This window comes from Gadus morhua, chromosome 3, assembly GCF_902167405.1.
Source record: "Gadus morhua chromosome 3, gadMor3.0, whole genome shotgun sequence".
In the NCBI taxonomy this organism is placed as follows: domain Eukaryota; kingdom Metazoa; phylum Chordata; class Actinopteri; order Gadiformes; family Gadidae; genus Gadus; species Gadus morhua.
Genome location: NC_044050.1, coordinates 10,802,556 through 10,829,152, shown reverse-complemented (window position 1 = coordinate 10,829,152; position 26,597 = coordinate 10,802,556). Strand labels below are relative to the sequence as shown.

The following is a 26,597-nucleotide window of genomic DNA, read 5'->3' as shown; positions in this document are numbered from 1 at the left end:
AACAACGCCAAATGCTGAAAAAACAACACCAACTGTAGAACCAACGACTGCAGTGCCAAAAACAACGACTGCAGGACTGACAAGGAGAACTGCTGAACCATCAACAATTGCTGGACCAAGAGCTTCAACTGCAGGCCCAATATCGACAACTGCTTTACCAACAACAACTGCAAGACAGACAGCAACAACATTAACTACTACCACGGGATCCACAACAACACCAACTTTAGGAGCAATAACGACAACTGCTTTACCAAAACCAACTGATGGACCAGCAACAACAACAACATTAAATACTATCGCGGGTTCAACAACAACAACTGTAGGACCAACAACAACCAATGCAGAACCCACAACGCCAAATCCTGAAACGACCACAATTCATGGATCTGGAGCTACAACTGCAGGAACCACAACAGCACCTGCAGGATCATCGACAACTGCAGTGTCAACAACGACAACTGTAGATCCCCCTACAGAAAATAAAGGGACTATTGATTTGAGATTCAGCATGAGTCGTACGTTTATAAAAGACTACTTAGATTCAAGCTCAGCAGCCTATCAGGTGCTGGCTGCTAATGTAACAACGGAGGTGAGATAATGTTATGAAGATTTATTTCAGTTTGAATAATGAAAAACATTGTATTCCTGCATTTTAACATGAAAAACATGAAACATGTTGAATATTAATTACTTGTATTTTTTATAATAGGTTAACAATGGCTTCAAACATAGTTTTCCTAGAACATATTCCGGGAGTACAATCAACTCTTTTGCGTAAGTACAACCAATTGTATTGCATTACTTTTTGAGTAAGTACAACCAATTTTATTAAATTACTTTCATACTCTATGTTTATTAATGAATGCCTTTAAGTATATCACATAGATGATAGCCAATCAATATGATACTTATGAAAAAGCGCACCAGCTTTGAAACTTGTTTATCCTAATTCTCATGCTTTCCTTTCATTTTTACATTTCTAGTGCGGGATCAGTCTTTGTGGACATGACGCTGATCTTCAACAAAGAATCTGCTGTTCCTACTGAAAGCCTTGTAGTGCAGGTATTGAAGGACGCAGTAGATGATCTAATGACCTTCCTCGATGTGGACAGTACAACTATTGCTGCAGGTAACGATACCAGCACAATTATAATTTTACATCAATTGCTAGTTTAAACATTTCATTAGCAAAGCACGATGGTTGGGTTGTAAAAAGTATTGTAAAAGGTTTCATTCATCTCAATATAATATACTTAAAATATAAAATCACTCACTCTGCATGACCTACCTTGGTAGGACCAACTACAACAACTTCAGGACAACCAACCACTGCAGGACCACTAACAACAACTGCAGGACCATTAACTATTATCACGGGACCCACAACAACAACTGCAGGATCAACAACGCCAACTGCTGAACCAACAACAACTGCTGGTCAAATAGCTACAACTGCAGGACCAACAACGCCAACTGCTGAACCAACAACGCCAACTGCTGTAAAAACAACACCAACTGTAGGACCAATGACTGCAGTGCCAAAAACAGCGACTACAGGACTGACAACGAGAACTGCTGAACCAACAACAATTGCTGGACCAAGAGCTTCAACTACAGGCCCAATATCGACAACTGCTTTACCAACAACAACTGCAGGACCAACAACGCCAAATGCTGAAAAAACAACACCAATTGTAGAACCAACGACTGCAGTGCCAAAAACAACGACTGCAGGACTGACAACGAGAACTGCTGAACCATCAACAATTGCTGGACCAAGAGCTTCAACTGCAGGCCCAATATCGACAACTGCTTTACCAACAACAACTGCAAGACAGACAGCAACAACATTAACTACTACCACGGGATCCACAACAACACCAACTTTAGGAGCAATAACGACAACTGCTTTACCAAAACCAACTGATGGACCAGCAACAACAACAACATTAAATACTATCGCGGGTTCAACAACAACAACTGTAGGACCAACAACAACCAATGCAGAACCCACAACGCCAAATCCTGAAACGACCACAATTCATGGATCTGGAGCTACAACTGCAGGAACCACAACAGCACCTGCAGGATCATCGACAACTGCAGTGTCAACAACGACAACTGTAGATCCCCCTACAGAAAATAAAGGGACTATTGATTTGAGATTCAGCATGAGTCGTACGTTTATAAAAGACTACTTAGATTCAAGCTCAGCAGCCTATCAGGTGCTGGCTGCTAATGTAACAACAGAGGTGAGATAATGTTAGGAAGATTTAATTCAGTTTGAATAATGCAAAACATTGTATTCCTGCATTTTAACATGAAAAACATGAAACATGTTGAATATTAATTACTTGTATTTTTTTATAATAGGTTAACAATGGCTTCAAACATAGTTTTCCTGGAACATATTCCGGGAGTACAATCAACTCTTTTGCGTAAGTACAACCAATTGTATTGCATTACTTTTTGAGTAAGTACAACCAATTTTATTAAATTACTTTCATACTCTATGTTTATTAATGAATGCCTTTAAGTATATCACATAGATGATAGCCAATCGATATGATACTTATGAAAAAGCGCACCAGCTTTGAAACTTGTTTATCCTAATTCTCATGCTTTCCTTTCATTTTTACATTTCTAGTGCGGGATCAGTCTTTGTGGACATGACGCTAATCTTCAACAAAGAATCTGCTGTTCCTACTGAAAGCCTTGTAGTGCAGGTATTGAAGGACGCAGTAGATGATCTAATGACCTTCCTCGATGTGGACAGTACAACTATTGCTGCAGGTAACGATACCAGCACAATTATAATTTTACATCAATTGCTAGTTTAAACATTTCATTAGCAAAGCACGATGGTTGGGTTGTAAAAAGTATTGTAAAAGGTTTCATTCATCTCAATATAATATACTTAAAAATATAAAATCACTCACTCTGCATGACCTACCTTGGTAGGACCAACTACAACAACTTCAGGACAACCAACCACTGCAGGACCACTAACAACAACTGCAGGACCATTAACTATTATCACGGGACCCACAACAACAACTGCAGGATCAACAACGCCAACTGCTGAACCAACAACAACTGCTGGTCAAATAGCTACAACTGCAGGACAGATAATAACTGCAGGACCAACAACGCCAACTGCTGAACCTACAACGCCAACTGCTGTAAAAACAACACCAACTGTAGGACCAATGACTGCAGTGCCAAAAACAGCGACTACAGGACTGACAACGAGAACTGCTGAACCAACAACAATTGCTGGACCAAGAGCTTCAACTACAGGCCCAATATCGACAACTGCTTTACCAACAACAACTGCAGGACCAACAACGCCAAATGCTGAAAAAACAACACCAACTGTAGAACCAACGACTGCAGTGCCAAAAACAACGACTGCAGGACTGACAACGAGAACTGCTGAACCATCAACAATTGCTGGACCAAGAGCTTCAACTGCAGGCCCAATATCGACAACTGCTTTACCAACAACAACTGCAAGACCAACAGCAACAACATTAACTACTACCACGGGATCCACAACAACACCAACTTTAGGAGCAATAACGACAACTGCTTTACCAAAACCAACTGATGGACCAGCAACAACAACAACATTAAATACTACCGCGGGTTCAACAACAACAACTGTAGGACCAACAACAACCAATGCAGAACCCACAACGCCAAATCCTGAAACGACCACAATTCATGGATCTGGAGCTACAACTGCAGGAACCACAACAGCACCTGCAGGATCATCGACAACTGCAGTGTCAACAACGACAACTGTAGATCCCCCTACAGAAAATAAAGGGACTATTGATTTGAGATTCAGCATGAGTCGTACGTTTATAAAAGACTACTTAGATTCAAGCTCAGCAGCCTATCAGGTGCTGGCTGCTAATGTAACAACGGAGGTGAGATAATGTTATCAAGATTTATTTCAGTTTGAATAATGAAAAACATTGTATTCCTGCATTTTAACATGAAAAACATGAAACATGTTGAATATTAATTACTTGTATTTTTTATAATAGGTTAACAATGGCTTCAAACATAGTTTTCCTAGAACATATTCCGGGAGTACAATCAACTCTTTTGCGTAAGTACAACCAATTGTATTGCATTACTTTTTGAGTAAGTACAACCAATTTTATTAAACTACTTTCATACTCTATGTTTATTAATGAATAGCTTTAAGTGTATCACATAGATGATAGCCAATCAATTTGATACTGATGAAAAAGCGCACCAGCTTTGAAACTTGTTTATCCTAATTCTTATGCTTTCCTTTCATTTTTACATTTCTAGTGCGGGATCAGTCTTTGTGGACATGACGCTGATCTTCAACAAAGAATCAGCTGTTCCTACTGAAAGCCGTGTAGTGCAGGTATTGAAGGACGCAGTAGATGATCTAATGACCTTCCTCGATGTGGACACTACAACTATTGCTGCAGGTAACTATACCATCACAATTATAATTTTACATAAATTGCTAGTTAAAAGCAAGATTGTTGGGTTGTAAAAAGCATTGTAAAAGGTTTCATTAATCTCAATATAATATACTTAATACATAAAATCACTCCAACCAACCACTGCAGGACCACTAACGACAACTGCAGGACCATTAACTATTATCACGGGACCCACAACAACAACTGCAGGATCAACAGCGCCAACTGCTGAACCAACAACAACTGCGGGTCAAAGAGCTACAACTGCAGGACAGATAATAACTGCAGGAACAACAACACCAACTGCTGAACCAACAACGCCAACTGCTGTAAAAACAACACCAACTGTAGGACCAACGACTGCAGTGCCAAAAACAACGACTGCAGGACTGACAACGAGAACTGCTGAACCATCAACAATTGCTGGACCAAGAGCTTCAACTGCAGGCTCAATATCGACAACTGCTTTACCAACAACAACTGCAGGACCAACAACGCCAAATGCTGAAAAAACAACACCAATTGTAGAACCAACGACTGCAGTGCCAAAAACAACGACTGCAGGACTGACAACGAGAACTGCTGAACCATCAACAATTGCTGGACCAAGAGCTTCAACTGCAGTACACACAACAATTGTAAGATCATCAACAAGTGCAGTATCAACACTGATAGCTCCTGAACCAAACACAACAATTGCTGGACCAAGAGCTACTACCACAGGACCCACAACTACAATGGCAGGACCAGCAACAATAAATGTAGGGTCAACAACCGAAGGACCAACAACAAAAACAAATATTAGCTCCAATGTTGGACCCACTTCTGCTATAACAGCAAGAACAGCTGGAAGAACAAGCACAATTGTTGTAACTTCTACAAATTCCATTTCTTCAGCTACAACTAGAAGGTCTACAACTAGCCAAGCGGGAATCATATCTACAACTGAAGGATCTACTGCTATCAGAGTAGTGCCCACATCTATGTTGAGAACCACATTTTCTACGACTACTATAGTTGGACAAACAAGTCATGCTATAGCTCCCGCAACTACCTCTTCCTCAGTCACAACGACTGTAACAGAAACTACCAAGCCCTCAGAGCCTACCGAGCCCTCTATAGAAAACGAAGGGACTATTGCTTTGAGATTCACCCTGAGACGTATGTTTACAGAAGACTACTTAGATCCAAGCTCGACACCCTATCAGGAGCTGGCTGCTAATGTTACAACAGAGGTTAGATAATGTTATGAAGATTGAATTCAGTTTGAATAATGAAAAACATTGTATTCCTTTATTTTAACATGAAAAACATAAAACATATTGAATATTAATTAATTGTATTTCTTATAATAGGTTAACAATGGCTTCAAACATAGTTTTCCTGGAACATATTCCAAGAGTACAATCAACTCTTTTTCGTAAGTACAACCAATTTATTGAATTACCTTTTCCGCAAGTACAACAAATTGTATTGAATTACTTGCATCCTCATATTTATTAATGGATACCTTCATGAATATCAAGTAGATGATAGACAATTAATATGATACTGATAAAAAAGCATTGAAACTATTTTATCCTAATTCTGGTGTTTTCGTTTAATTTTCATTCTAGTAAGGGATCTGTCATTGTGGACATGACGCTGATCTTCAACAAAGAATCTGCTGTTCCTACTGAAAGCCGTGCAGTGCAGGTGTTGAAGGATGCAACAAAAGATCTAATCACCTTCCTCGATGTGGACACTACTACTATTGTTGCAGGTAACTAACAGTAAAATTATAATTTCACATCAATTGCTAGTTTAAACACATTAGCAAAGCTAATCTAAGCTAAGCTTTCATTCATCTCAAGATAATATACTTAAATATAAAATCTTTCCGTCTGCATGACCTACCTTGGTAGGACCAACCTCAGTAGGACCAATTACAATAACTTCAGGACAAGCAACCACTGCCGGAACCACTTCTACTCAAGGGCAAAGTACAACTGTAGGACCAACATCGAATGACGCTACCACCTCAGGAGGACCAACTCTGAAAATGACCATCAGAACTGCTGTTTGTTTACCCATCGTCTTTATGTTCATCAAAGGTCTGCTCTAAAATATGTAGAACCCTGATATATACCAGTGTACCAAAATGAATAAACTTAATCTAATTGACAGCATTTACTTTATTCTGTGGTTACACATCTATTTCAAGGAGGATTTGTTCAGTATTGTATTGTTTAGAATATGTTTGTAAATAAGCCTCTGTTCAGATCTGGCTGAACAGTGGGGTATACTACGAACCTCGATTAGTGGGTTAGGGATGTATGTTGCGCTCAAAGCCTGGGTTAGCTGTGACACAAAAATTGCTCTCTTTTAACGTCGCTGTATCACCATGGGGCCTTTTGCTGCCAACCAAACCTGGTCGGGAGCAGGTTATCAGCTAAGACTTTCGGGTAAGATCGGTGTGCGCAACTTCCTAGCCACTCCTTTGACACTGGTGTCACCATGGTGTTCCCGTGGACGTCGGAGCCCGAAGCGTACAGGGGTCTCCCCGGAGTCAGAGGGTCTTTCAATCAGGATGGATCCGATCCCTCGGTATTGCCTGAGAAAAAAATGTATGAGAGATACAAGTTCTCATCAGAGGGTTTTCACTATTTGATCGTCCTTTTTGGACCTTATGTAGACAATGCTTACTGTTGCGCAGTGTTTCTCCTTGAGAGAGTGCAGTGTTTCCCCCCAGCACTGTGTTGTCAAGGTGGCCGCCTTAACAACAATAGGGCCCCGCCTTGACTACCAATGTATATATAATTTCTTTTTTATTATTATTTTTTTTCATTTTTTTAATATTATTATGCATTAACAAAGTAGAAAACCCTCGTAGGGAAAGAAAACATACTTCTATCAGGTGTAAAAAATAAAGATCCATAATGCATCGATAATACTGTTCACAATAATGGTCGTGCCATAAAGCTTTTTGAATTGAAAAAGCCCGCTCCTTGACTAAGACATTTACTGGGGGAAACACTGGAGTGGTATAGTGGAGGTAGCGCGTCAGTCTTTATGTGTATTAAAGTGTCAAAATTCTCATGTCATATGGAATACTTATTCCCTACAGTTTAGGGAATTATATTTGTATGCTTATTTCGAACTTGAACCCATGTTCTCAAGGCCATGCTGGCACCACATCTAGATGGGGGAAAAAGGCATGATGACAGGCGAGTTTGAACCCCGGTCGCTGGCATTCAGGTCTTATACTAATTCACTAATGTACACTGCCCGTACATCTCAGCAGTTGAAAAAATATGCTATGCATTTCTTACATAGGGTGTATTTAAAGCAAATGTCCTAAATCATAGAATAAAGCAGGTTGGGCGTTGCTTCTTTTTCAGACAATATGCAGAACACAGACGAACACAAAGATTGTGACATCCGTCAGCAACACGCAAGCTCTGTGTTCGCCAATCTACTTATCGAGTCTTAAAAACCAAATGGTGTCGACGGGTGCTCTACTGATGGTATTGTGTGTATAAAATGTCCTTTTTAATAAACAATCTGTACACTTAAAAGTTCTCAATGCCTCGTTTTATATGTTAAGACCCTTATTATACTACCAAAGAAGTGTCAGGCTACTTCTAGCCTTTTAAGTGGTTTAAAATAGCGATTTCGTTTTTACCATTACCACTGCCACCTTCGTTCCAAGTTTATAGCGTTTTGATAGAATCAGCTAAAAACACCCAACTAAAGAAAGCGTCTATATGCGGTTTTGTGCTCCAAAATGAACGTTTCAACTCGTTGTCATACAAAACATATCCCAAATCCATTTTACACCGGAATTACCCTTTAACTCTGATCGCGAGGTACGTATTTGTCAATCTAGGTTTTCCCAAAAAAGTCTGCATTTTCAGCCCGCTTCGTAGTATAGCCCACAGATCCTTTCACCTTCTTTTCTTTTGTACTTGTTTCGACCCAATCATGTTGCTACACATTAAAAAAGTGTCAAATTTACTGTTAAAGAGTTGAATTTAACTGTTTCAGATAATATGTGGTCCCATTCAAAATGAGTGTAAAACTTTTCAGAGTTAATTATTTTCAATTCAGTGTCAATATTAACAATGGAATGTGTAAAAGTATTTAACACTGTGGTCAGTTCACACTGTAACGAGTATTATCTTGATAGAGTAAATTTTACTCCTGAATTTTACGTTAAAATGACACCTTAATGTGTAATATATTATTATTTTTATTTACAGTGTCATTTTTAATCTAGGTTATATGATGAAGTGTTACTGACTCACTATAACCTATCAAATGTAAACAAACAAACATATATGGTTACATGGTTCATTTATTATCAGTTCTTATCATTTCAACCCTTTAGATTAGAAACCATCAATAATAATAAATAATATATTCCATTTATATAGCGCTTTTCTCACGCTCAAAGCGCTTTACATAGGGGCACAACAATAGATAAACAAGAAAAAAATTTGAGTTGATGGGGCTAAGGTTGGTGAGTGATATAGGGGTAGGCAGAGGAGAAGAGATGAGTCTTGAGGCGGGACTGGAAGATGGTGAGGGACTCAGAGTCACAAATATGTTGGGGGAGGGAGTTCCAGAGCCTGGGAGCTGCCCTGGAGAAGGCTCTGTCACCAATGCTGTGGAGTTTTGATGTGTGAGTGGAGAGGAGACCAGCTGAGGAGGATCTGAGGGCCCGGGGGGGTTGGTAGAGGGAGAGAAGGTCAAAGAGATATGGGGGGGCCAAATGGTGTTGGGCTTTGTAGGTGAGGACCAGGAGTTTGTAATGGATCCGGTGTGAGATGGGGAGCCAGTGGAGATTCAGGGCTGATGTGGTGCCACGCTTTAATGTGAGTGAGGAGACGGGCTGCTGCATTCTGGACCAGTTGGAGTCTGTTGATGGAGGTGGTGGAGATGCCGGCGAGGAGTGAATTACAATAATCAAGGCGGGAGGAGATGAAGGCATGGATGAGTCTTTCTGCAGCGTGGGGTGTGAGGGAGGATCTGATCTTTGCAATATTACGGAGGTGATAGAAGGAGGTTTTGACAGTGTGGCGGATGTGGGGTTCAAGGGAGAGGGTGGAATCAAAGATTACGCCAAGGTTGCAGGCCTGGGGGGAGGGGGAGACCATGGTGCCATCAGCAGTGAGTGTGGGGGGGTTTGCAAGTTTACTGAGGGTGGATTTGGAGCCAATGAGGAGGAGTTCAGTTTTGTTGCCGTTAAGTTTCAGGAAGTTATTTTACATCCAGAGAGTGAGTGAAGACAGGCAGGATTCAATGTGGGAGAGGGGGGGTTTTGGGGGGATTTGGTGCTGAGGTCAATCTGGGTGTAGTCGGCGTAGCAATGGAAGTCCATGGAGAAATGGCGGAGTAACTGACCAAGGGGGAGGAGGTAAAGGATGAAGAGGAGGAGGCCAAGTACAGAACCTTGGGGAACACCTTGTGTGACGTGGCTGTGGCAGATGTGTGGTTGTGGAGGGAGATGAAGTAAGATCTGTCGGAGAGGTAGGAGTGAAGCCAGCTGAGTGCAGTTCATTCGATTCCGAGGTTGCTGAGTCTGGTGAGCAGGATGGTGTGGTTTACAGTATTGAAGGCTGCACTCAGGTCAAGGAGGATGAGGAAGTTGAGAGAACCAGAGTCTGCAGAGGTGAGGAGGTCATTGAGGACTTTGAGGAGAGCAGTTTCTGTGCTGTGGAGGGGGCGGAAGCCAGATTGGAGGGGTTCGAAAAGGTTATTGGCGTGGAGATGGGATTGGAGTTGTGTGGTGACGATGCGTTCAAGGGTTTTGGAGAGGAAGGGGAGGTTGGAGATTGGGCGGTAGTTACTGAGGGAGGAGGGGTCAAGACCAGGTTTCTTGAGGGTGGGGGTGACAGCAGCAGATTTGAAGGCAGAGGGGACAGTTCCATGGGACAGTGAGGAGTTGAAGAGCTTAGTGAGGTAAGGGCAGAGAACGGGGAGGCAGGACTTGAGCAGGGGAGTGAGGAGGGGGTCAAGGGAGCAGTTAGTAGGTTTTGAGGAGCCTATAAGTTTGGATAGTGCAGGAGGGGTAACCAGGTCAAAACGGGTGAGACGGCAATGGGGAGGAGGTGTTGGGAGGTCCAGAGAGATGGGTAGGGGAGGGGCCATTGAGTGTGCAGGGGGGTTATGTACAGGGAAGAGTTAATGGTTGATTGCAGTGATTTTGTCGGCGAAGAACTGGAGGAATGAGTTGCAGAGATCTGGGGTGGAGGTGGAGAGGGTGCTGGTCCGAGGTTTGAGGAGGTTGCTCACTGTGGAGAAGAGGGTTCTGGGGTTTTGACAGGGCTCAGAAAAGATGGCGGAGAGGTAAGCAGACTTGGCGGCGATGAGGGCGTCTTTGTAGGCAGTGAGGTGGAGTTTGTAGGCTTGGTGGTGGACTTTTTTTTTATTACCAAACCTCATGAATAACGTTTGCAAAGCACAATGCTATAATGCTCACCATAGATAGCAATAGGGGACAACAAAGAGAGCCGTGTCATTAACTCCATATGACATTTGTATATCAAAAGGTCTAGGATACTGCATGTTGTTGACATTAAACCCAACATAATCTTTCTTGGTTGTGGTCACTTCATATGCATGGAAATGTTCTTGAAAAGTAACTGTACATAAAGGCAAAGTGAGGAACAACAGTTCCTCATGTATTATAAGAACTGAATCGATCTGGTAAAACAGAGGCATTGCATGTTTAACTTTGCCACAAATAACCAGACCTGGGCGGTAAACAAAGCCATTGTGTTTAGCCCAATTCACCTTCAGAACTTGAACCCTATTGGGCACTTCCATTGATATGGCTAGTACAGAACCTCCTTTTACGATAATAGTGTAGCCCTCTCACTCAATTCTGTTTTGACTAAATTACTTTTATAGAATGTCCATTTAACATATAAAAGTTACTGCATGGGTTGTGAAATGTTGAGAGCTACGAAATATATTTTCTGGATGGTGTACAGTACACTAAACACAATTTAAGGATGACTCTGGCTAAGATGCCAAGAGGCCTGTGGGGTGTTCCACAAAGCCGGTTTTATCACATAACCGGGTAAGTTAACCCAGGGTTTGCTGTAACCCTAGGTTTTCCATTCCAAAAGGATCACGGTATGTTAGTTGCTATAGCAACATATGCTCTGAATCAAACCTGGTCGGACCAGGTTTTGCGCAAGTTAAGTTTGAAACATAACCCGGTTTTGGGTATTTCAACCGGCGTTCACCGCAGATTTCATGTGTTCACAATGGCATGCCCTTTTGATGAGAGAACTGCTGATATCAGAGCGCAAATTATGCGTGCAATCCACCGGGAGCGATTGATAAGACCACGGCTCGACATCTTGGCATATTGGATGACTTTTTGCTGGAGTGGAGGGATAGATTCTCGCGCAAATCTTTAATATATTTAAATAGCCTTACATAGCCAAATCTACCAATCGAGGACCTGGCCTCAGTTCACTCCAGACTATTTGCGTAGCCTAGGGCTGGGCGATTTTTCGATTTTGATTTTAATCGCGATGTAATTGTTTTCTACGGTTTTAAATGAGACGTTCGAATAGCCGACGCCTTCAAAAAAAATAAAAAAAATCAATGTTTTCACAGACCCGCGAATACAGCGCCGCACGTAACCAATCAGTTGGAAGCGAGCCACATCACGTTTGGTTGTGCAGACACAACAACATACACACATGTGTAGCTAGCAGCAGCGCGAAGCCGCAGTTAAGTATGCAGCAAGACAGTTCAGACTTTAAAAATGAGCGAGAACTCTGTAGACGGGAGTTCTGAACAGCAATTAAATGATAGTACTGCCCAGGAGGAGATTGTTGAAAAGAAGGGTCTGAGAAGTTCGGCTGCTTGGAGGTACTTTGGGTATTTGAAGTCGGACGAACAACAGCGTAATACACTGTGCAAAATATGTAGAAGGAACGTAGCTACTAAAACAGGAAACACCAGCAATTTGTTTCAGCATTTAAGACAATGCCACCCACTAGAGCACGCACAGTTATGCAAGACAGGTAATGCCCCCTCCTCCAGCACCAGTAAAAGGAAGCCATATCAACAGACCATAATGTCCGCTCTTTCCAGCATTGCGCCATATGAAAAAACATCAAAACGACACAAAGACGTTACACACGCAATCACAATTCCTCGCAAAAGGCATGCTGCCAATACGCACTGTCGAAAGGGAAGAATTTAAAAACCTAATGAGCGTGATTGACCCTCGTTATCAACTCCCAGGGCGCAAACACTTCTCGCAGACAGCAATCCCACACCTGAATGCGGAGTGCAGAGGGATGGTTGAGAGGGACCTGCGGGCTGTGGCATACTTCGCCACCACATCGGACTTGTGGTCAAGTCGAACTTCCGAACCATATTTGAGCCTCACTGCTCATTATATTGACCAAGACTGGGCTATGAAGAGCAAATGCCTCCAAACGGCATACTTTCCTGAAGACCATACTGCCGAGGCAATTGCATCAGGGCTGACAGAATCGCTTGGTTCGTGGGGGCTAAGTGAAAGCAAACAAGTTTGCATTACCACAGATAGTGGAGCAAATATAGTAAAAGCAACCACCCTCAACAACTGGACTCGCCTACAGTGTTTGGGCCACCGACTTCACTCAGCTGTTGGTAAGTTGAATAGCAGAATTGCATACCTTAATTGTATTTTCAGGTCATATAAATATGAAAAAAAACGAATGTTCATTATTATATATTTTTTAAACTATTATTTAAGAAAAAAGACAAGAACGTTTTACAATGAGAGTCAAGGCCTTCTCTTCATAATGTTTATTAGGCCACCCTGCTTTATTTATATCTCAAAGATTAATTTGCCACCTCAAAAGATTATAAACTGGTATTCAAACTATGCTGGATTCATGCCCTTGTCTATTAATTTAAAAAATACTGTCTTGAATATCCAGCCCCTCATGTGCACTATTCTGTATTAGAAATATTCATACTGGTTTCTTATTCTGTTTTTTTTGTTTGTTTGTTTGTCCCCCACCCCCCACCCCACAGAGAAAGCCGGAAAGCACAAGAAAGTGGAGCGTGCTGTGGGTGTGTGTAAGAAAGCAGTGGCTGCCTTCAGCTATTCGTGGAAGAAGAAGAGAGATCTGGCTGTTGCTCAAGAAGAGCTTCATCTACCCCAGCACAAGTTAGTGACTGAGTCACCCACTAGGTGGGGTTCACGTCAGAAGATGGTGGAGAGGATGCTGGAGCAGCAGAAAGCTATCGCTCAGGTCTTGGGAGCAGACAAAAAGACGAGACAACTGGTTCCTACATGGCAAGACCTAGATGTCCTGGAATCTGTCCATGGGGCCCTGAATCCACTACTGGAATTCACTGATGCACTCTCCAGTGAAAATTATGTGAGTGTGTCATACCTCAAGCCGATGCTGCAACTTTTCAGAACACAGATTCTCAAGCCATCCGACGATGAAACACAGCTCACCAAAGAATTGAAGATGACAGTCATGTCATACCTGGATGAAAAGTATGCCGATCCGAACACTGAGGAACTACTGGATGTTGCAACTTTGGTAGATCCGCGTTTCAAGACACAATACATTAAGCCAGAAAACATTCATGCCATCAAAATGAGAGCAGTGTCTGAGATGTTGGAGGACTGCTCCACTTCAGTCAGAACAGAGGAAGCAGAGGCAGGAGATGCTGCAGTACCCCCTCCCCTGAAGACACAAAAAAAGTCATTGGGCAGCTTCTTTAAGAAACCAGAATCCAGCCCAGCACTCAATGACAGACAGAGTGTTGAGCGGGAACTCGAAAACTACTTGACAGCAGCAGATGCACACAGTGAGATGGACCCAATGCAATGGTGGAAGGTGAATGAAAGGAACTTCCCAAGACTTGGCGGCCTTGCAAAGCACTATTTGGGCATCCCTGCAACCATCACACCCTCCGAGAGGGTATTTAGCACAGGGGGGAACATTGTGACCTGCCACAGGGCAGCTTTAAAACCTGAGATGGTGGATACACTTGTCTTCCTTGCTCGCAACTTGTGAGAAACAGTATTGCACAATTTTTTGTTTCATTGCAGCACAAGTTAAATGCACTTCATGTTTTTCGTTGTTGTTTTTTAAAGCTGCTAGAATTTGTTCTGTGAAACCTAAGAGCTTGTTAAGCTGTTTTTGTGTATTACATTTGTTTTTGTGTATTACATTTTCTTTTTTACCAGAAAATAAAAAGAAATTATACAAAAATTGTGATTTTGTTCATATCGTGATATAAAATCGAAATCTGAAATTTTGGGGGGGAAAAATCGAAATATAACTTTTTCCCATATCGCCCAGCCCTAGCGTAGCCCTCCGTTTTTTTCATATGGTAGTTTTATCTAGGCTATAATGCTGGAGATGCTGAGCACATCTCAGTCGTTTCAGATGACCCATCCAAGATTTGTATCAGTAGTATATACTATATGCTGTTTGGGTCCATTCCTATCTGAACACACTTCCGGTTGGGGAGGGTGGGGGTGGAGGGGGGATCCCTATTCACAGGGGCCACTTCCTGTTTATGGTTTATGACGGGTCGTAAACATAGTATAAAAAGGGGGCGACGGCTGCTGTAGGGTCCCCGCATTCATCAAGTTGTCTGCAGTGTTCTTTTCAATCAACATGGACTGCTCATCAGAAGAAACCCGTAGATCAGATAGTGCTATTTGGTTGTATAGGGGCCCTCGTACCCCGACACCATTGTCTTCTCCCGCCATGGACGACTCTGCGTCGAGCAATGAGGACATTGAAAACCAGATGCCTGATGGTATGTCCGTCTTTAGTACGCCTGTGTCTAACTATGTCAATAGTTGTGGAGATGCGGTACTGCTTAATGCTCCACTCAAAAGAACGAGGCCTGTTTTAGGCTTGAGAGACCGGAGTGCCGGGGATTCATTCACCCACGTTGGCGAATACGGCTTGGAGTATGTAATATCATGGGTCGATGGCTGTGTTATTTTAAATGTTAAAGATTGTGCTACAGAGTGGCGGTTGAACGTTCACGAATGGAATTTTTTCTTGGAGAATTTATGCCCCATGCTAGACGGCGTCCGGGGTACATGGCAGGCGGGAACCCATGTATTCCAATGGACCTTTCAGTATGAATCGAGGATTCATCGCATGGATGCAAACTATCATACGAAGAGACCACAGGAGTTCATTTTTTTCAGACGCTGTGTTGATACAGACGAGCTACCACAGTGCTATGATATGCATTGCGTCGGTAGCTCTCCTCTACGCACCAGTGTTTTAGAAGCTGCTGATTATTTTGATAATGTCTTTTTCATGCAGTGGGCTGATTTGTCTGCACTACGTGGAATTTTTGCAGAGATTGATTCTATGGCTAAGACGAATGAAGAACCATGGAGCACAGCTGATGATGAATGCCGAATGTGCCTGTTTGAGTCGTCTGGGTTTGATGATGGGGTACATGGTGTGTTTGAGTATGTTTAGGGTTATGCTAGCGTTAGAAAATGTCAGCAATGTATAAGAAGGTGGGGTACATGCTAGTAGTATTAAGGGATGGTTTATTTTCCTTTTTAAATGTGTTTTTGATAGACTATACCTTATATTAATATGTGGGTGTTGTGTGTTTTTTTATTTTCATATTCTAATGGTATATTTTTGATACGCTATGCAGCACAGGTCAATGATGAACATGTGCAAGGTGGGGGTGTGGCTATGGAGACTGCTGATTTAAAGGCTGTACAACCCGGACCCCACTGGCTTCAAGAGTATGCCATCTATCTGACCGGATTGAATCTGACCTTCCTACACGTCGGAGAGGACAGTGAGCTGGAGGTGGACACTGCTATGAGAGACGACGGATGGCCTGTATCAATACAGATCCGTTTAAACCCTGCATCGCTGGCTGTTCTGCGATTTACCACGGGGCTCTGTGTGGTGGCCATCATCAACCATCAGAAGCAAGCGGACTGCTGGGGATGCCAGTGTGATTGCCCAAGTCAACAACGCCATTCATGCCTGCAGGGAGCGACACATCATCACTACGAATCCCACTACCATGACATTTGTGTCATCCTGGACAGACACCCCTTCCTGTTACTTTTAGAAACTGTTCTAAAGAAGACTACAGGGTTGACTGTGTCCCCCGGAAAAATCTATGGTGTGGTCGAATCTTATCTATGTGATTTAATATGCAATACCTATAATACCGAAAAACTGGATTTAATGACCACCGAAGGTGTGTCCGATGAACATCTGCTTCTGATACATGAAGCCATACAAATGTGGCGTCCTACATTGTCATTAGGCAAACCAAAGCCTGCTGGTGGGTGGCGTTTATAATGGGGGTGTTGTTTTCTTATGCGTATGATGCGGATAGCAAGTATGTATCAGATAGACTATCCGTTTTGATGTATGCTGCCATAGAAAATGATACATATGTCCAGCATAATGCCTATATCAAATGCACGTATAAGGGTTGGAATGATCTGGTCATGAAATTCTTGTATGATAAACCTACTGATCAAATGTTAGCTGAAATATTTACCCATTTCCCCGATGGTGACTGTTTTACCATCGGACATGTCATGTGTATATGTGCTTTTGTATCGGATGTCTTGAAGTTGAATAATGCCTCAAACGCCGAGGGTATTAGAACTGCTAGAATGATGGCTTGTAAAATGGTGCAGAAAAATAAAACTGCATGTAGGCTTTATCTGAGAATTGTTTTGAGTGGACAGACATTTTAAATAAAAGGATGGATAACTCTGATCAGTGTTTCAGTATTCGTTTTTTGTCGCATGCATACGACATGGATAAACGGCTGCATAAGACTTATTATGATCCCTCCGGACCAGGGGGTTACGGCGGCATCAATAAACTAAGAACGGCCCTTGAGCATAGTGAGGGTGCAGTACCTCCACTGAAATATATCAAGAAATGGTTGCTGAAGCAGGATCCCTACACCCTGCATGTACCTGCACCGATACATTTCCGCCGAAATAGAGTATTGGTTAGTGGAATAGATAGACAGTTCCAGGCTGATTTAGTGGATATTGCAGAGTATGCATCCGAAAATGATGGTGTGCATTTTCTGTTGACGTGCATCGATGTATTCTCAAAACATGCATGGGTTCGTCCGTTACCATCCAAGAGGGCTATCGACGTCGCTAAAGCTTTTGATGATATTCTTGGTGAAGGGCGGTCCCCCGATAAACTGCAGACTGACGCTGGCAAAGAATTTTATAACAAGATCTTTCAGCGTTTGATGGAGCGGTACAATGTCAAACATTTCTCTACATCTAACGAGACCAAGGCCAGTATAGTGGAACGCTTCAACAGGACTCTGAAAACCCGCATGTGGAGATATTTAACAGCTGCCAACTCCAAACGATATGTGGATAAACTACAAGATATGGTCCATGCTTATAACCATTCATATCATAGATCGATAAAAATGACCCCGGCCAGTGTTGATAAAGATAATGAGAAAACAGTGTTTAATACGCTATACAAAACCACTCAAGAGCCGATGGTGGTGTTTAGATACGATGTTGGTGACACGGTTAGAATTTCAAAAGTCAGAGCTACATTTCGAAAGGGGTATGAGCAGACGTTTACAGATGAATATTTTGTAATATCGCAGCGCATTGCAAGGTGTCCTCCAGTCTATAAGCTGCAAGACTATGCAGGTGCCCCTGTCCATGGAACATTTTACGAGAAAGAGCTGCAAAAAGTTATAGTGTCTAAAAACAAGGTGTATAAAATAGAAAAGATTATAGATAGAAAAAGGGAGGGGTCTAAGAATCTGCTATATGTCAAATGGCTGGGGTGGCCGGAGGCATTCAATTCGTGGATAGCTGAAAAGACACTAGTCGATGCGTAAAGAGACATACAAGAGACATACAATCCATTATAACCAGAGTGTACGATGGATAAGGAGGTGTCTGGGGGTTTCTATGTGACTCTAGCGAGTAATGCATCGGCAGGGATCTACCCGCAAAATAAGTTATGGAATTTTAGAACTAAATTAGCAAAATCTATACACACCAAGCAGCCCTATGAAGTAGGCCTAATTGAAGCTCAGTACCCATGCAGCTGGCATAGTTTTCCTACCGAGGACGCTACGATGACCGTTCACGATGGTAAAACGGGTCATAGGACATCATGTCTATTAGTTGGTGGGCTTTATGAGAGTATCGGATCGTTATTACTACAAATCAACAAGACTTGGACCAAATATAATCCTGGCAGTAAAGTTATACTACATCATGAAGGTATTAGAAACCACATTTATGTAGAAGGAGACGATCACCTATCTATCGTCTTTAGAGGAAAACTGGCTGCTATGCTGGGTTTCGATACAGGTGTCAAGCTACAGGCCCATAAATCGTATGCAGCATATGCCCCCCATCCCACCGATATTCACGGGGGGTGTTACAACATGTTCATATATAGCGACATTGTCGACCATCAGCTGGTCGGAGATAGTTATGTACCCCTGCTAAGGAGTATTAATATAACCGACACCAGCAGGAGACACTGCATTCACATGTTCGACAAGCCGCATTACGTACACGTAGCCCGAGACCCTCTTGGAGATATTGAAATCGATCTAAAGTCTGACCAGAATACAAATATAAAATTCACATATGGTAAAGTGATACTCAAGCTGCATTTTAGACCTGTAAAACAGTAGAATTCATAGCCCCATCTATAGGGATGAGGGGGTATAGACCGCCTTACGACGAGAACAAATATGTTCAGTATTATTTAAACCAAGCAGGGAGTGGGCTACCTGGCTATGAGGGTAGCAGCACACAATATGGTGCTGGCATCGGTGGGATGTTCCGTAACCTCTTTAGAATGGCTATTCCGTTATTTAGGCGAGGGGTTAGCATAGCAAAGCCTCATCTGAAGACTGCTGCTAAACATATTATAGGCGACGTTATGACCAACATAGCCCATGCTGCATCTACGCCCAAACAGCAGGGGTCAGGCATGAGGGTATATGCCAGAAGAGCAACAAAGTATCCTCCTATAGGTTGTGGGCGTACCCGTGCACCAGCACGTCGTCGTAAACAGAATAAAAGATTGGCATCCATCAAAAAGAGAGCCAAACCTAAAAGGATCAGGAAGGGGGCAGCCCGTCGTTTTAGAGGGGCGGCTAACGATATATTCATCTAGTATAGCAGGTGGGCTGAATAACAATGGCGTTGCTACATAACATGTCAGACGAATGCATTAAGAGCGAACAGGATCTCTTCTCCCTGCCGATGACGCAGACTTCGATAGAAAAAAGTACATATATTGAAATACCCCCGCTATCGGCGCTAACAGATGGTGGCCCCATAGAGTTCTTTGTATCGGCCAGTAGCGAAGACTATATAGATCTAAACAATACGTATTTACACCTGAGGATCAAGATTACTAATCCTGATGGAACAGACTTGGCGCCGGCGGCACCCGTTGGACTGATTAACTATCCAGGATGCACGTTATTCTCCCAAGTAGATATTACTCTGGGTGATAGGCTTATCACCCAGTCGTCAAACACCTATCCGTACAGAGGCATAATAGAATGCCTGCTAAACTATGGAAACGGAACATTAGACACCCAATTTGGTTGTGGTCTATTCCAGAAAGACACACACGGACATATGGACGAGATTCTTCCTGGAGGTCTCAATCTAGGCTTAACGACAAGGAGTGAATATACGGGGCGAAGTCGTAGGCTATAGCGGAGCTGATATCCCCTATACACGTCGATATGTTTTTTCAGGAGAAACTGATGATTAACGGAGTTGATCTCCGTATGAGATTCATTAGAGCAAAAAATGATTTCTGTCTCATGTCCGATGGTGCTGTGGAATACCGTGTCTCTATAGTGTCTGCAAATGTTTTCATTAAAAAGGTATCGGTAGCACCAGGCGTCAAGCTGGCACATGCCCGTGCGTTAAACCAGGCTAACGTTAAATACCCTGTTGATAGGGTATGTCTAAAGAATGTATCCATCGCTGCGGGCAGCCGTATATGCACACAGGATAATCTATTTCTAGGACAAATACCCAAGATGGTTATTATAGGTTTTGTGAATAACGAAGCATTCACAGGGAGCTATGCCAGGAGTCCTTTCAGATTCCAACATTTCGGCATTGAGTTCTTATCCCTATATTGTGACGGTCAAGCATATCCCTCTAAACCCTTTCAGCCTGACTTTAGAAATGGCCTCTATACTCGAGAATATTTCCAGCTCATTCAGGCTACAGGTCGTCAGCTCAAAGATAGAGAAATAGCTATTAATCATAAGGAATTCGGGGACGGGTATGCATTATTTTGTTTCAACCTTGAGGCAGATGAGGGCTGTGGGCAACATGTATCGCTAGTCAGAACAGGGAATGTGAGGCTAGAGGCACGATTCAGAGCAGCACTGGCTACAACGGTCAATTTGATATGTTATGCAGTTTATGATTCTGTTATAGAAATATCAAATAGACGGCAGGTGCTGTTGGACTATTACTAAAAAGTCGGTGCGATATGAATACTATAGAGCTAACAGCAGTGTGTCAGAAAATGGCCCACACGGCATATTTTCTTGGTGCGTTACCGTGTAATCACCTACCCCTGGAAATTCATCAGAGACCTGTAATGATGGTGGTCAACACCGAACCTTCGCATATGGCCGGTGCACATTGGCTAGCTATTTATATTACAGATGAGAAACAGGGTTACTTTTTCGACTCCTACGGTAACCCTCCCTCATACTCTGAGTTTCCTGAGACCATACAGCGTTTTCTCGATCAGCACTGTATAGATGTTGTTCATTCTACACAACAGGTCCAGGATCCGTCAAGTACAGCATGTGGGCATCATTGTGTTTTTTTCTTGTTTAATATGCAAAAAGGGGTATCCTATCATAAGTTTTTGAAAATGTATGGGGATAATTTACCCCGTAATGATGAAAAGGTTTATGACTTTGTTAACCGTGTACAACCTAATGTCTGTAATGAACATGATATGACGTGTGTGCAGTCATGTGTATGCGGATGTAACATGTAACACGTGTTGTTATGTTTGTTTTCTGTATTGATAATAAAAAATACAATATTTTGATTACATTTTAGTCGTACTGTTTTCTTTTATTTTTTTTACGGGTAACACATACATTTAGATACATGATTTAAAATGGTAACCACTCGGCCATATGCATTCCAGGGGAAGTATTAGATGACAATGGCTGCTTGCGTTTCCTCCTTTTATCAGACGAGACAGGGACGGAGGCCATCGCATTGTCGTCCGTAGTGACGGGACTATGCTTATACATGTTTACAGTTTGTCTGAGCTGCTTATTAGGGATAGACGATAGTGGTATATTATTACTGGCTAAAGATTTCAGAAATACATTCCAGCCCTGTGGTCTGACAGATTCGACAACATGGTAAGGGGCGGTAACATTCTTTAACAAATCAAACATATGGGACCCCTTAATAGTTTCGCCTTGTAATATTATCTCCCCCTTGTCCGTCCATGAAACATTTTTAGATTTCTTTAAAGAGTCCAGGATATGTCTGGTATTGCTCTTGCTTCTGACGGGTATATGTTTCATTATATCCTTATAAATATGATCGCCGGTGCCATCATCGTCATCAACACCATGCCGTGCCGACATAGGCGTATGAACTGGGTCCCCCTCAGCAAGTGACAGAGTTAATTCTCCGTGTTCGCGTTGCCCTTGTTTTATCATGGATAGATAACGCTGCAGGACAGCACCGTACCTGGCCGCTTTTTCATATAGGTCTGTATCGGGAGTGTTCAACACCATCGCAATGGCCTTATCCAGCTCATTTTCAGCAGTCTGTCTAACAGAATCCCTGGGTTGGGTATGCTTTAAGGCATCGAGTTGATGTTGAGGAACTAGATACATCTTGTGCGTATGATCCATTATAATCACCCGCCTCTTGAGAACAGGCTTGTAAACAACGGTATGGCCACAGACAGTAGGGGTAGAAGAAATCCACCAGTCTGATTGATTAGTCTTTTCTTTCTAGATATTAGTACATTTTTATTGGCGAGTATTCTGAGGTCCTTCTTTCGTCTACGCAATTTCGTATGCTGGCGTGGAGTCAGAGGTATTTTGCCCTGTAAAATGTTCAAGGCTATTTCACACAGCGAGTGGATGAAGTCGGCGTTGGCTGTCCTGAGGATAACTTTACGCTGAGCCGGAGGGGCGCTATATAGTTGCTTAAGACGCTCACGGTTTCTACTTATACGTGAGGACATGGTCTTTTGGGCTAATCACTTTGGCTCTCTGAGTGTATACAACATGTCGGTCTGACAATATATCTGTTCTAAGTCTCATGTTGTCTGGGGTCATGGCTTTAAAGTCTACAAGCAGATAGCCGTAAGGCATGTCGGTAGCATCGTTGAAGGCTTCTAGAAAATATTTTATCTTGCATGGAAACATCTGTTTGGCTATCAACATAATCTGATATTTGTCACGAGGGTTCTTAAACAAAACCATGTAATTGGTATTTAGACTAATTGTACGGCTGGTTTTACCCTGCATAAATAAATTCTGAACCAGATACATACAGCTGAGATTACGATGGTGTACATATTTGGTAAAAACGTACTGAACCTCTATATTATTGCATGCATCGTTCATCAAGTCGTCAATAATGAGCAGATTTCTAGTATGGACTGGTAAGATTGCATCATCACATAGAGATTTGGGGATCCCTTCTACAAAGTGAATGTTCCTTATTTTAAGCAAATCATCATATATGGGCTGCCAGCATGAATAAACATATACTATATTTTCAATCTTTTCTGAGAATAACCGATCCATATTTTCAATGACTGTTTTGACAAAGTAGGTTTTGCCGCTGTTTGAAGGTCCCGATACTACCATGCTGAACGGGTGTTGAAGTCTAGGGTCGAACGTAGTGTGTACAGCAGCCATCTCTGCGGTCTGTGTGCACCCCCTCTGATGGACGGATGTATTGTGACCATAGAACCGTGAAACATTTGACAGTTAACATTCTTTATTAACACCAACATGATTATTAGCACAGTCATTCATCATTAATACATGATGCCTAAAAGAGTATATACAGATACAATATGAATACAGAAATGATTAAAATACAAAAGATGAAAGAAGAGAACATGGATCATTTGAAAACAATAAAAAAAACAAAATAGTTAATAACATGATTATAGCATAGTATGATTTGATTTTCTTAACACAATATGCATACCCCCTCAAAAAATATAAAATGATTAAAAACATGGATCATATGAAAACGATATGTAAAAAAGAAGAAAAAAAAACATGGATCATGTGAAAAAGCGAAAAACAATAAACAAAATAGTTAATAACCGTAAGGAAGCGTGGTGTAGTCGGGGAAGACCCTGCGTTTGTTGTAAACTACCCTAAGCCGTTTAACTACAGTAGCGTTTTTAAGCAGAAACCTAGTCTTATCTCGCTGGATGGTATCTACTGTGGTGGTGATGTCGAGGGTTTGAGGCCGTTGGTTGACAAAATCATCCAATAGACATTTCAGTGTCTGCTGGGTGACCACTGCAGCATTTGCCGCATTTAAAGTCACCCCTTTGCTTTTGACGACAGACTTGTGGTGACGGGTGTGGTATGCATAGCTTTTAGGACCTGTTGAGACATATTCGCTAATGTAATCCTCCTGTTCGGTACCATACAGATCACCATCATTTATCTCGTCGGTCAAGTCGCCCAGATAAGGGCCTAAAGGGGGTACCCAATCACCCTCCTTAGAAACAAAAATGATGCTGTCTGTGTCACAATAGAGGACACGTTCCTGTAGTTTGTCTAGAAGATCGTAGAGCATGAGCCTGACATTGGCGGTAGTCACAGCCCCCACAATCACGTTGACATCCCGCGCCCTTGCGAGACGTGCATCTACGTGTTTCCATTGTACAAGGGCCACAGCATCAGAGATAAAGCAAAAGTGACTAATGTGATAGCTGTCGCTAAACATGAGCTGAGTGAACCTTTCAGGTTCAGAAATTAGCTCACAAGTGGGTAGGTCTGGGCGTAGTGAAAAGCGACCCCACAGACTGTTTAGAATCAACTTGTTGCAATTACGCATGGCCTTGTTCACACACATGTTGTCGCGATCCAGCAGTATGCCTTCCTTTGCCAGGTAGTTTTGCACATACACCCGCTGTTTCTCCGCAGTATCCACTGTGCTGGGGTATCCTGAAGCCTCATGTTTACGCTTGAGAAACGTTTTGACATACCCTTTAAACAGAGTCTCTGACCGTTTGGGGTAGTGCCACACCTCATGCATCTGGATTAACACGTAGCCCATTTCAACTGTTTTTTGTAGCTCAAAAGTCACCCAGGTGCCTGTCAGAGCCCGTTCATCGTTGCTGTGATGACACGCGGCTGTCTGATTGAGCTCAGCGGCACATGTACCACAGAGGGGAAACATCAGCTTCCCATGACACCTGAAAGGGAGCACAGGATGGTAAAGACCTCTGGGGGGCAACACAGTGCATTTGATGATGCCAAAATACCCATCCAAAGGACCAAAATTCCTGAAAATGATCTGGGGGTGCCCTACAGGATAAGGACAGCGAGCCTGTACTGTGGGGTAGAGAGAGGTAAAGTCATAGTAGCGTATTTTCTCACCGGGCTCGGCCTTGTGATACATTTTGATGGCGTTGGTGCGACCCCCATAGAGAGAGTCGCGAGGATCAATCCTGGGTTGTATCTTCAGAGTAGCCAAGAATGCCTGCACTGCAGCATTGGTCTTTTTCAGACGGTGCCACTCACACTCCCACATGACCACGACTCTTAAACCATGATCTCTTTTGAGAGCCTTGACTTTGAGGTGAAACTGCACCCACAATTCGCCATAGGTCTTCTTGAGGACAGGGTTCTGGTGTCCAGCGTTGTAACAATGTTCACACCCATGATAAAAGCATCCTGCAAATTCATAGGCTGTGTTTATAGACGGGGCATGTCCGTCTAGGAAGAATGGCCCATATTTAGCCTCTCCATGGTTGAGAGCATGCCGAATCTCCAGGCTATTGGAGCGGGATAGATATTCAAGCCACTGGATGGATGCACATGAGAACGACTTTTTCTTTTTCCTATAGACCCCCTCGTAGGTCAATGCCAGGACGTTTTTCTTCAAGAACGACTTTTTGAAGGTGGCCATGCACGCCGAAGCCAGGGTGGCATAGGCCAGGGGGTCTATATTGGCACACTCTATGAAATTTTCCCTGTAGATCCCACACGCAGTGTACAGGATCATCACATCGTTGACACAGTAGCGACGCAGCTGTTTCTGAAAGTCAAATTTTTTGTGTCGTACAGATCTGTACCAAATAGCGAAATCTGTCTTTTGATCGCTAGTCATGGAATCATAACCATAATATGAGATCTCAGGGTAGGCACCGACATAAGACTCGTTGGCCCGTGTGTTGAATTTATGAGGAAAATAACCTTTTACCATATCATCAAAATCCAACGCCTCCGGTGCATTAGCCAGTCGCATGGGCAAAAAGCTAAACGAGTCGACCCATCTCTGCTGGTAGGCGTCATCACGCATCAAAATGACTCTGCTACCCTTCATGACTAAAACGGGTTTAATACCCTGCTTGGTCATGTAGTCCAGGACGATATAGTTATCAAAGCCCGACGCATTGTGTGCCACAAATGTATACAACGTATACTCCCCTGTTCTGTAGCGTTTCACAAACTCTCTTACACAATCTAGACCGGTAGCATACCATTCTATGCCTTCAGACGTAATAGCCGCCACACAGTTTGCTTCGTGACGACCATCATGCACGCGCGTTTCGAAATCATAGTATATGTATTTATTAGGCGGAGCGTCGTCATCATCGTCATCCGATGGACCACCCCTGCGTTTCTTTTTCTTTTTCTTGTCGTACGGCTGGATATAGCAATCATGTACTCCCTCTTCGGGCATCGGCTCCCCACACTTACGACACTTTGCATCGCTGCATACATGACCATTAGCGTCACCCTTCTCCTCCTCCTCCTCCTCCTCCCCCTCCCCCACCCCCTTCTTCTTCTTCTTCGGTATGATATACTGTCTACAACAACGATCGCAGTATTTGAGCT

The 26,597-nt window shown here is 42.7% G+C and overlaps 1 protein-coding gene across 2 annotated transcripts; it reads left to right on the top strand.

The window, feature by feature from the left end:
* The first annotated feature begins 1,448 nt into the window (after positions 1-1,448).
* On the top strand, positions 1,449-6,638 carry LOC115540624 (mucin-5AC-like). Of its 2 annotated transcripts, XM_030352081.1 has the most exons (10): positions 1,449-2,255; positions 2,377-2,441; positions 2,651-2,796; positions 2,965-3,938; positions 4,059-4,123; positions 4,333-4,478; positions 4,623-5,710; positions 5,831-5,895; positions 6,092-6,237; positions 6,380-6,638. In XM_030352081.1, exons 1-10 carry the CDS (start codon positions 1,530-1,532, stop codon positions 6,577-6,579), a joined length of 3,621 nt encoding a protein of 1,206 aa, XP_030207941.1. In that variant the 5' UTR covers positions 1,449-1,529; the 3' UTR covers positions 6,580-6,638. The 2 variants fall into 2 exon arrangements, with proteins under 2 accessions (XP_030207941.1, XP_030207942.1); XM_030352082.1 differs by lacking the exons at positions 2,651-2,796; positions 2,965-3,938; positions 4,059-4,123.
* The last annotated feature ends 19,959 nt before the right edge of the window (positions 6,639-26,597 follow it).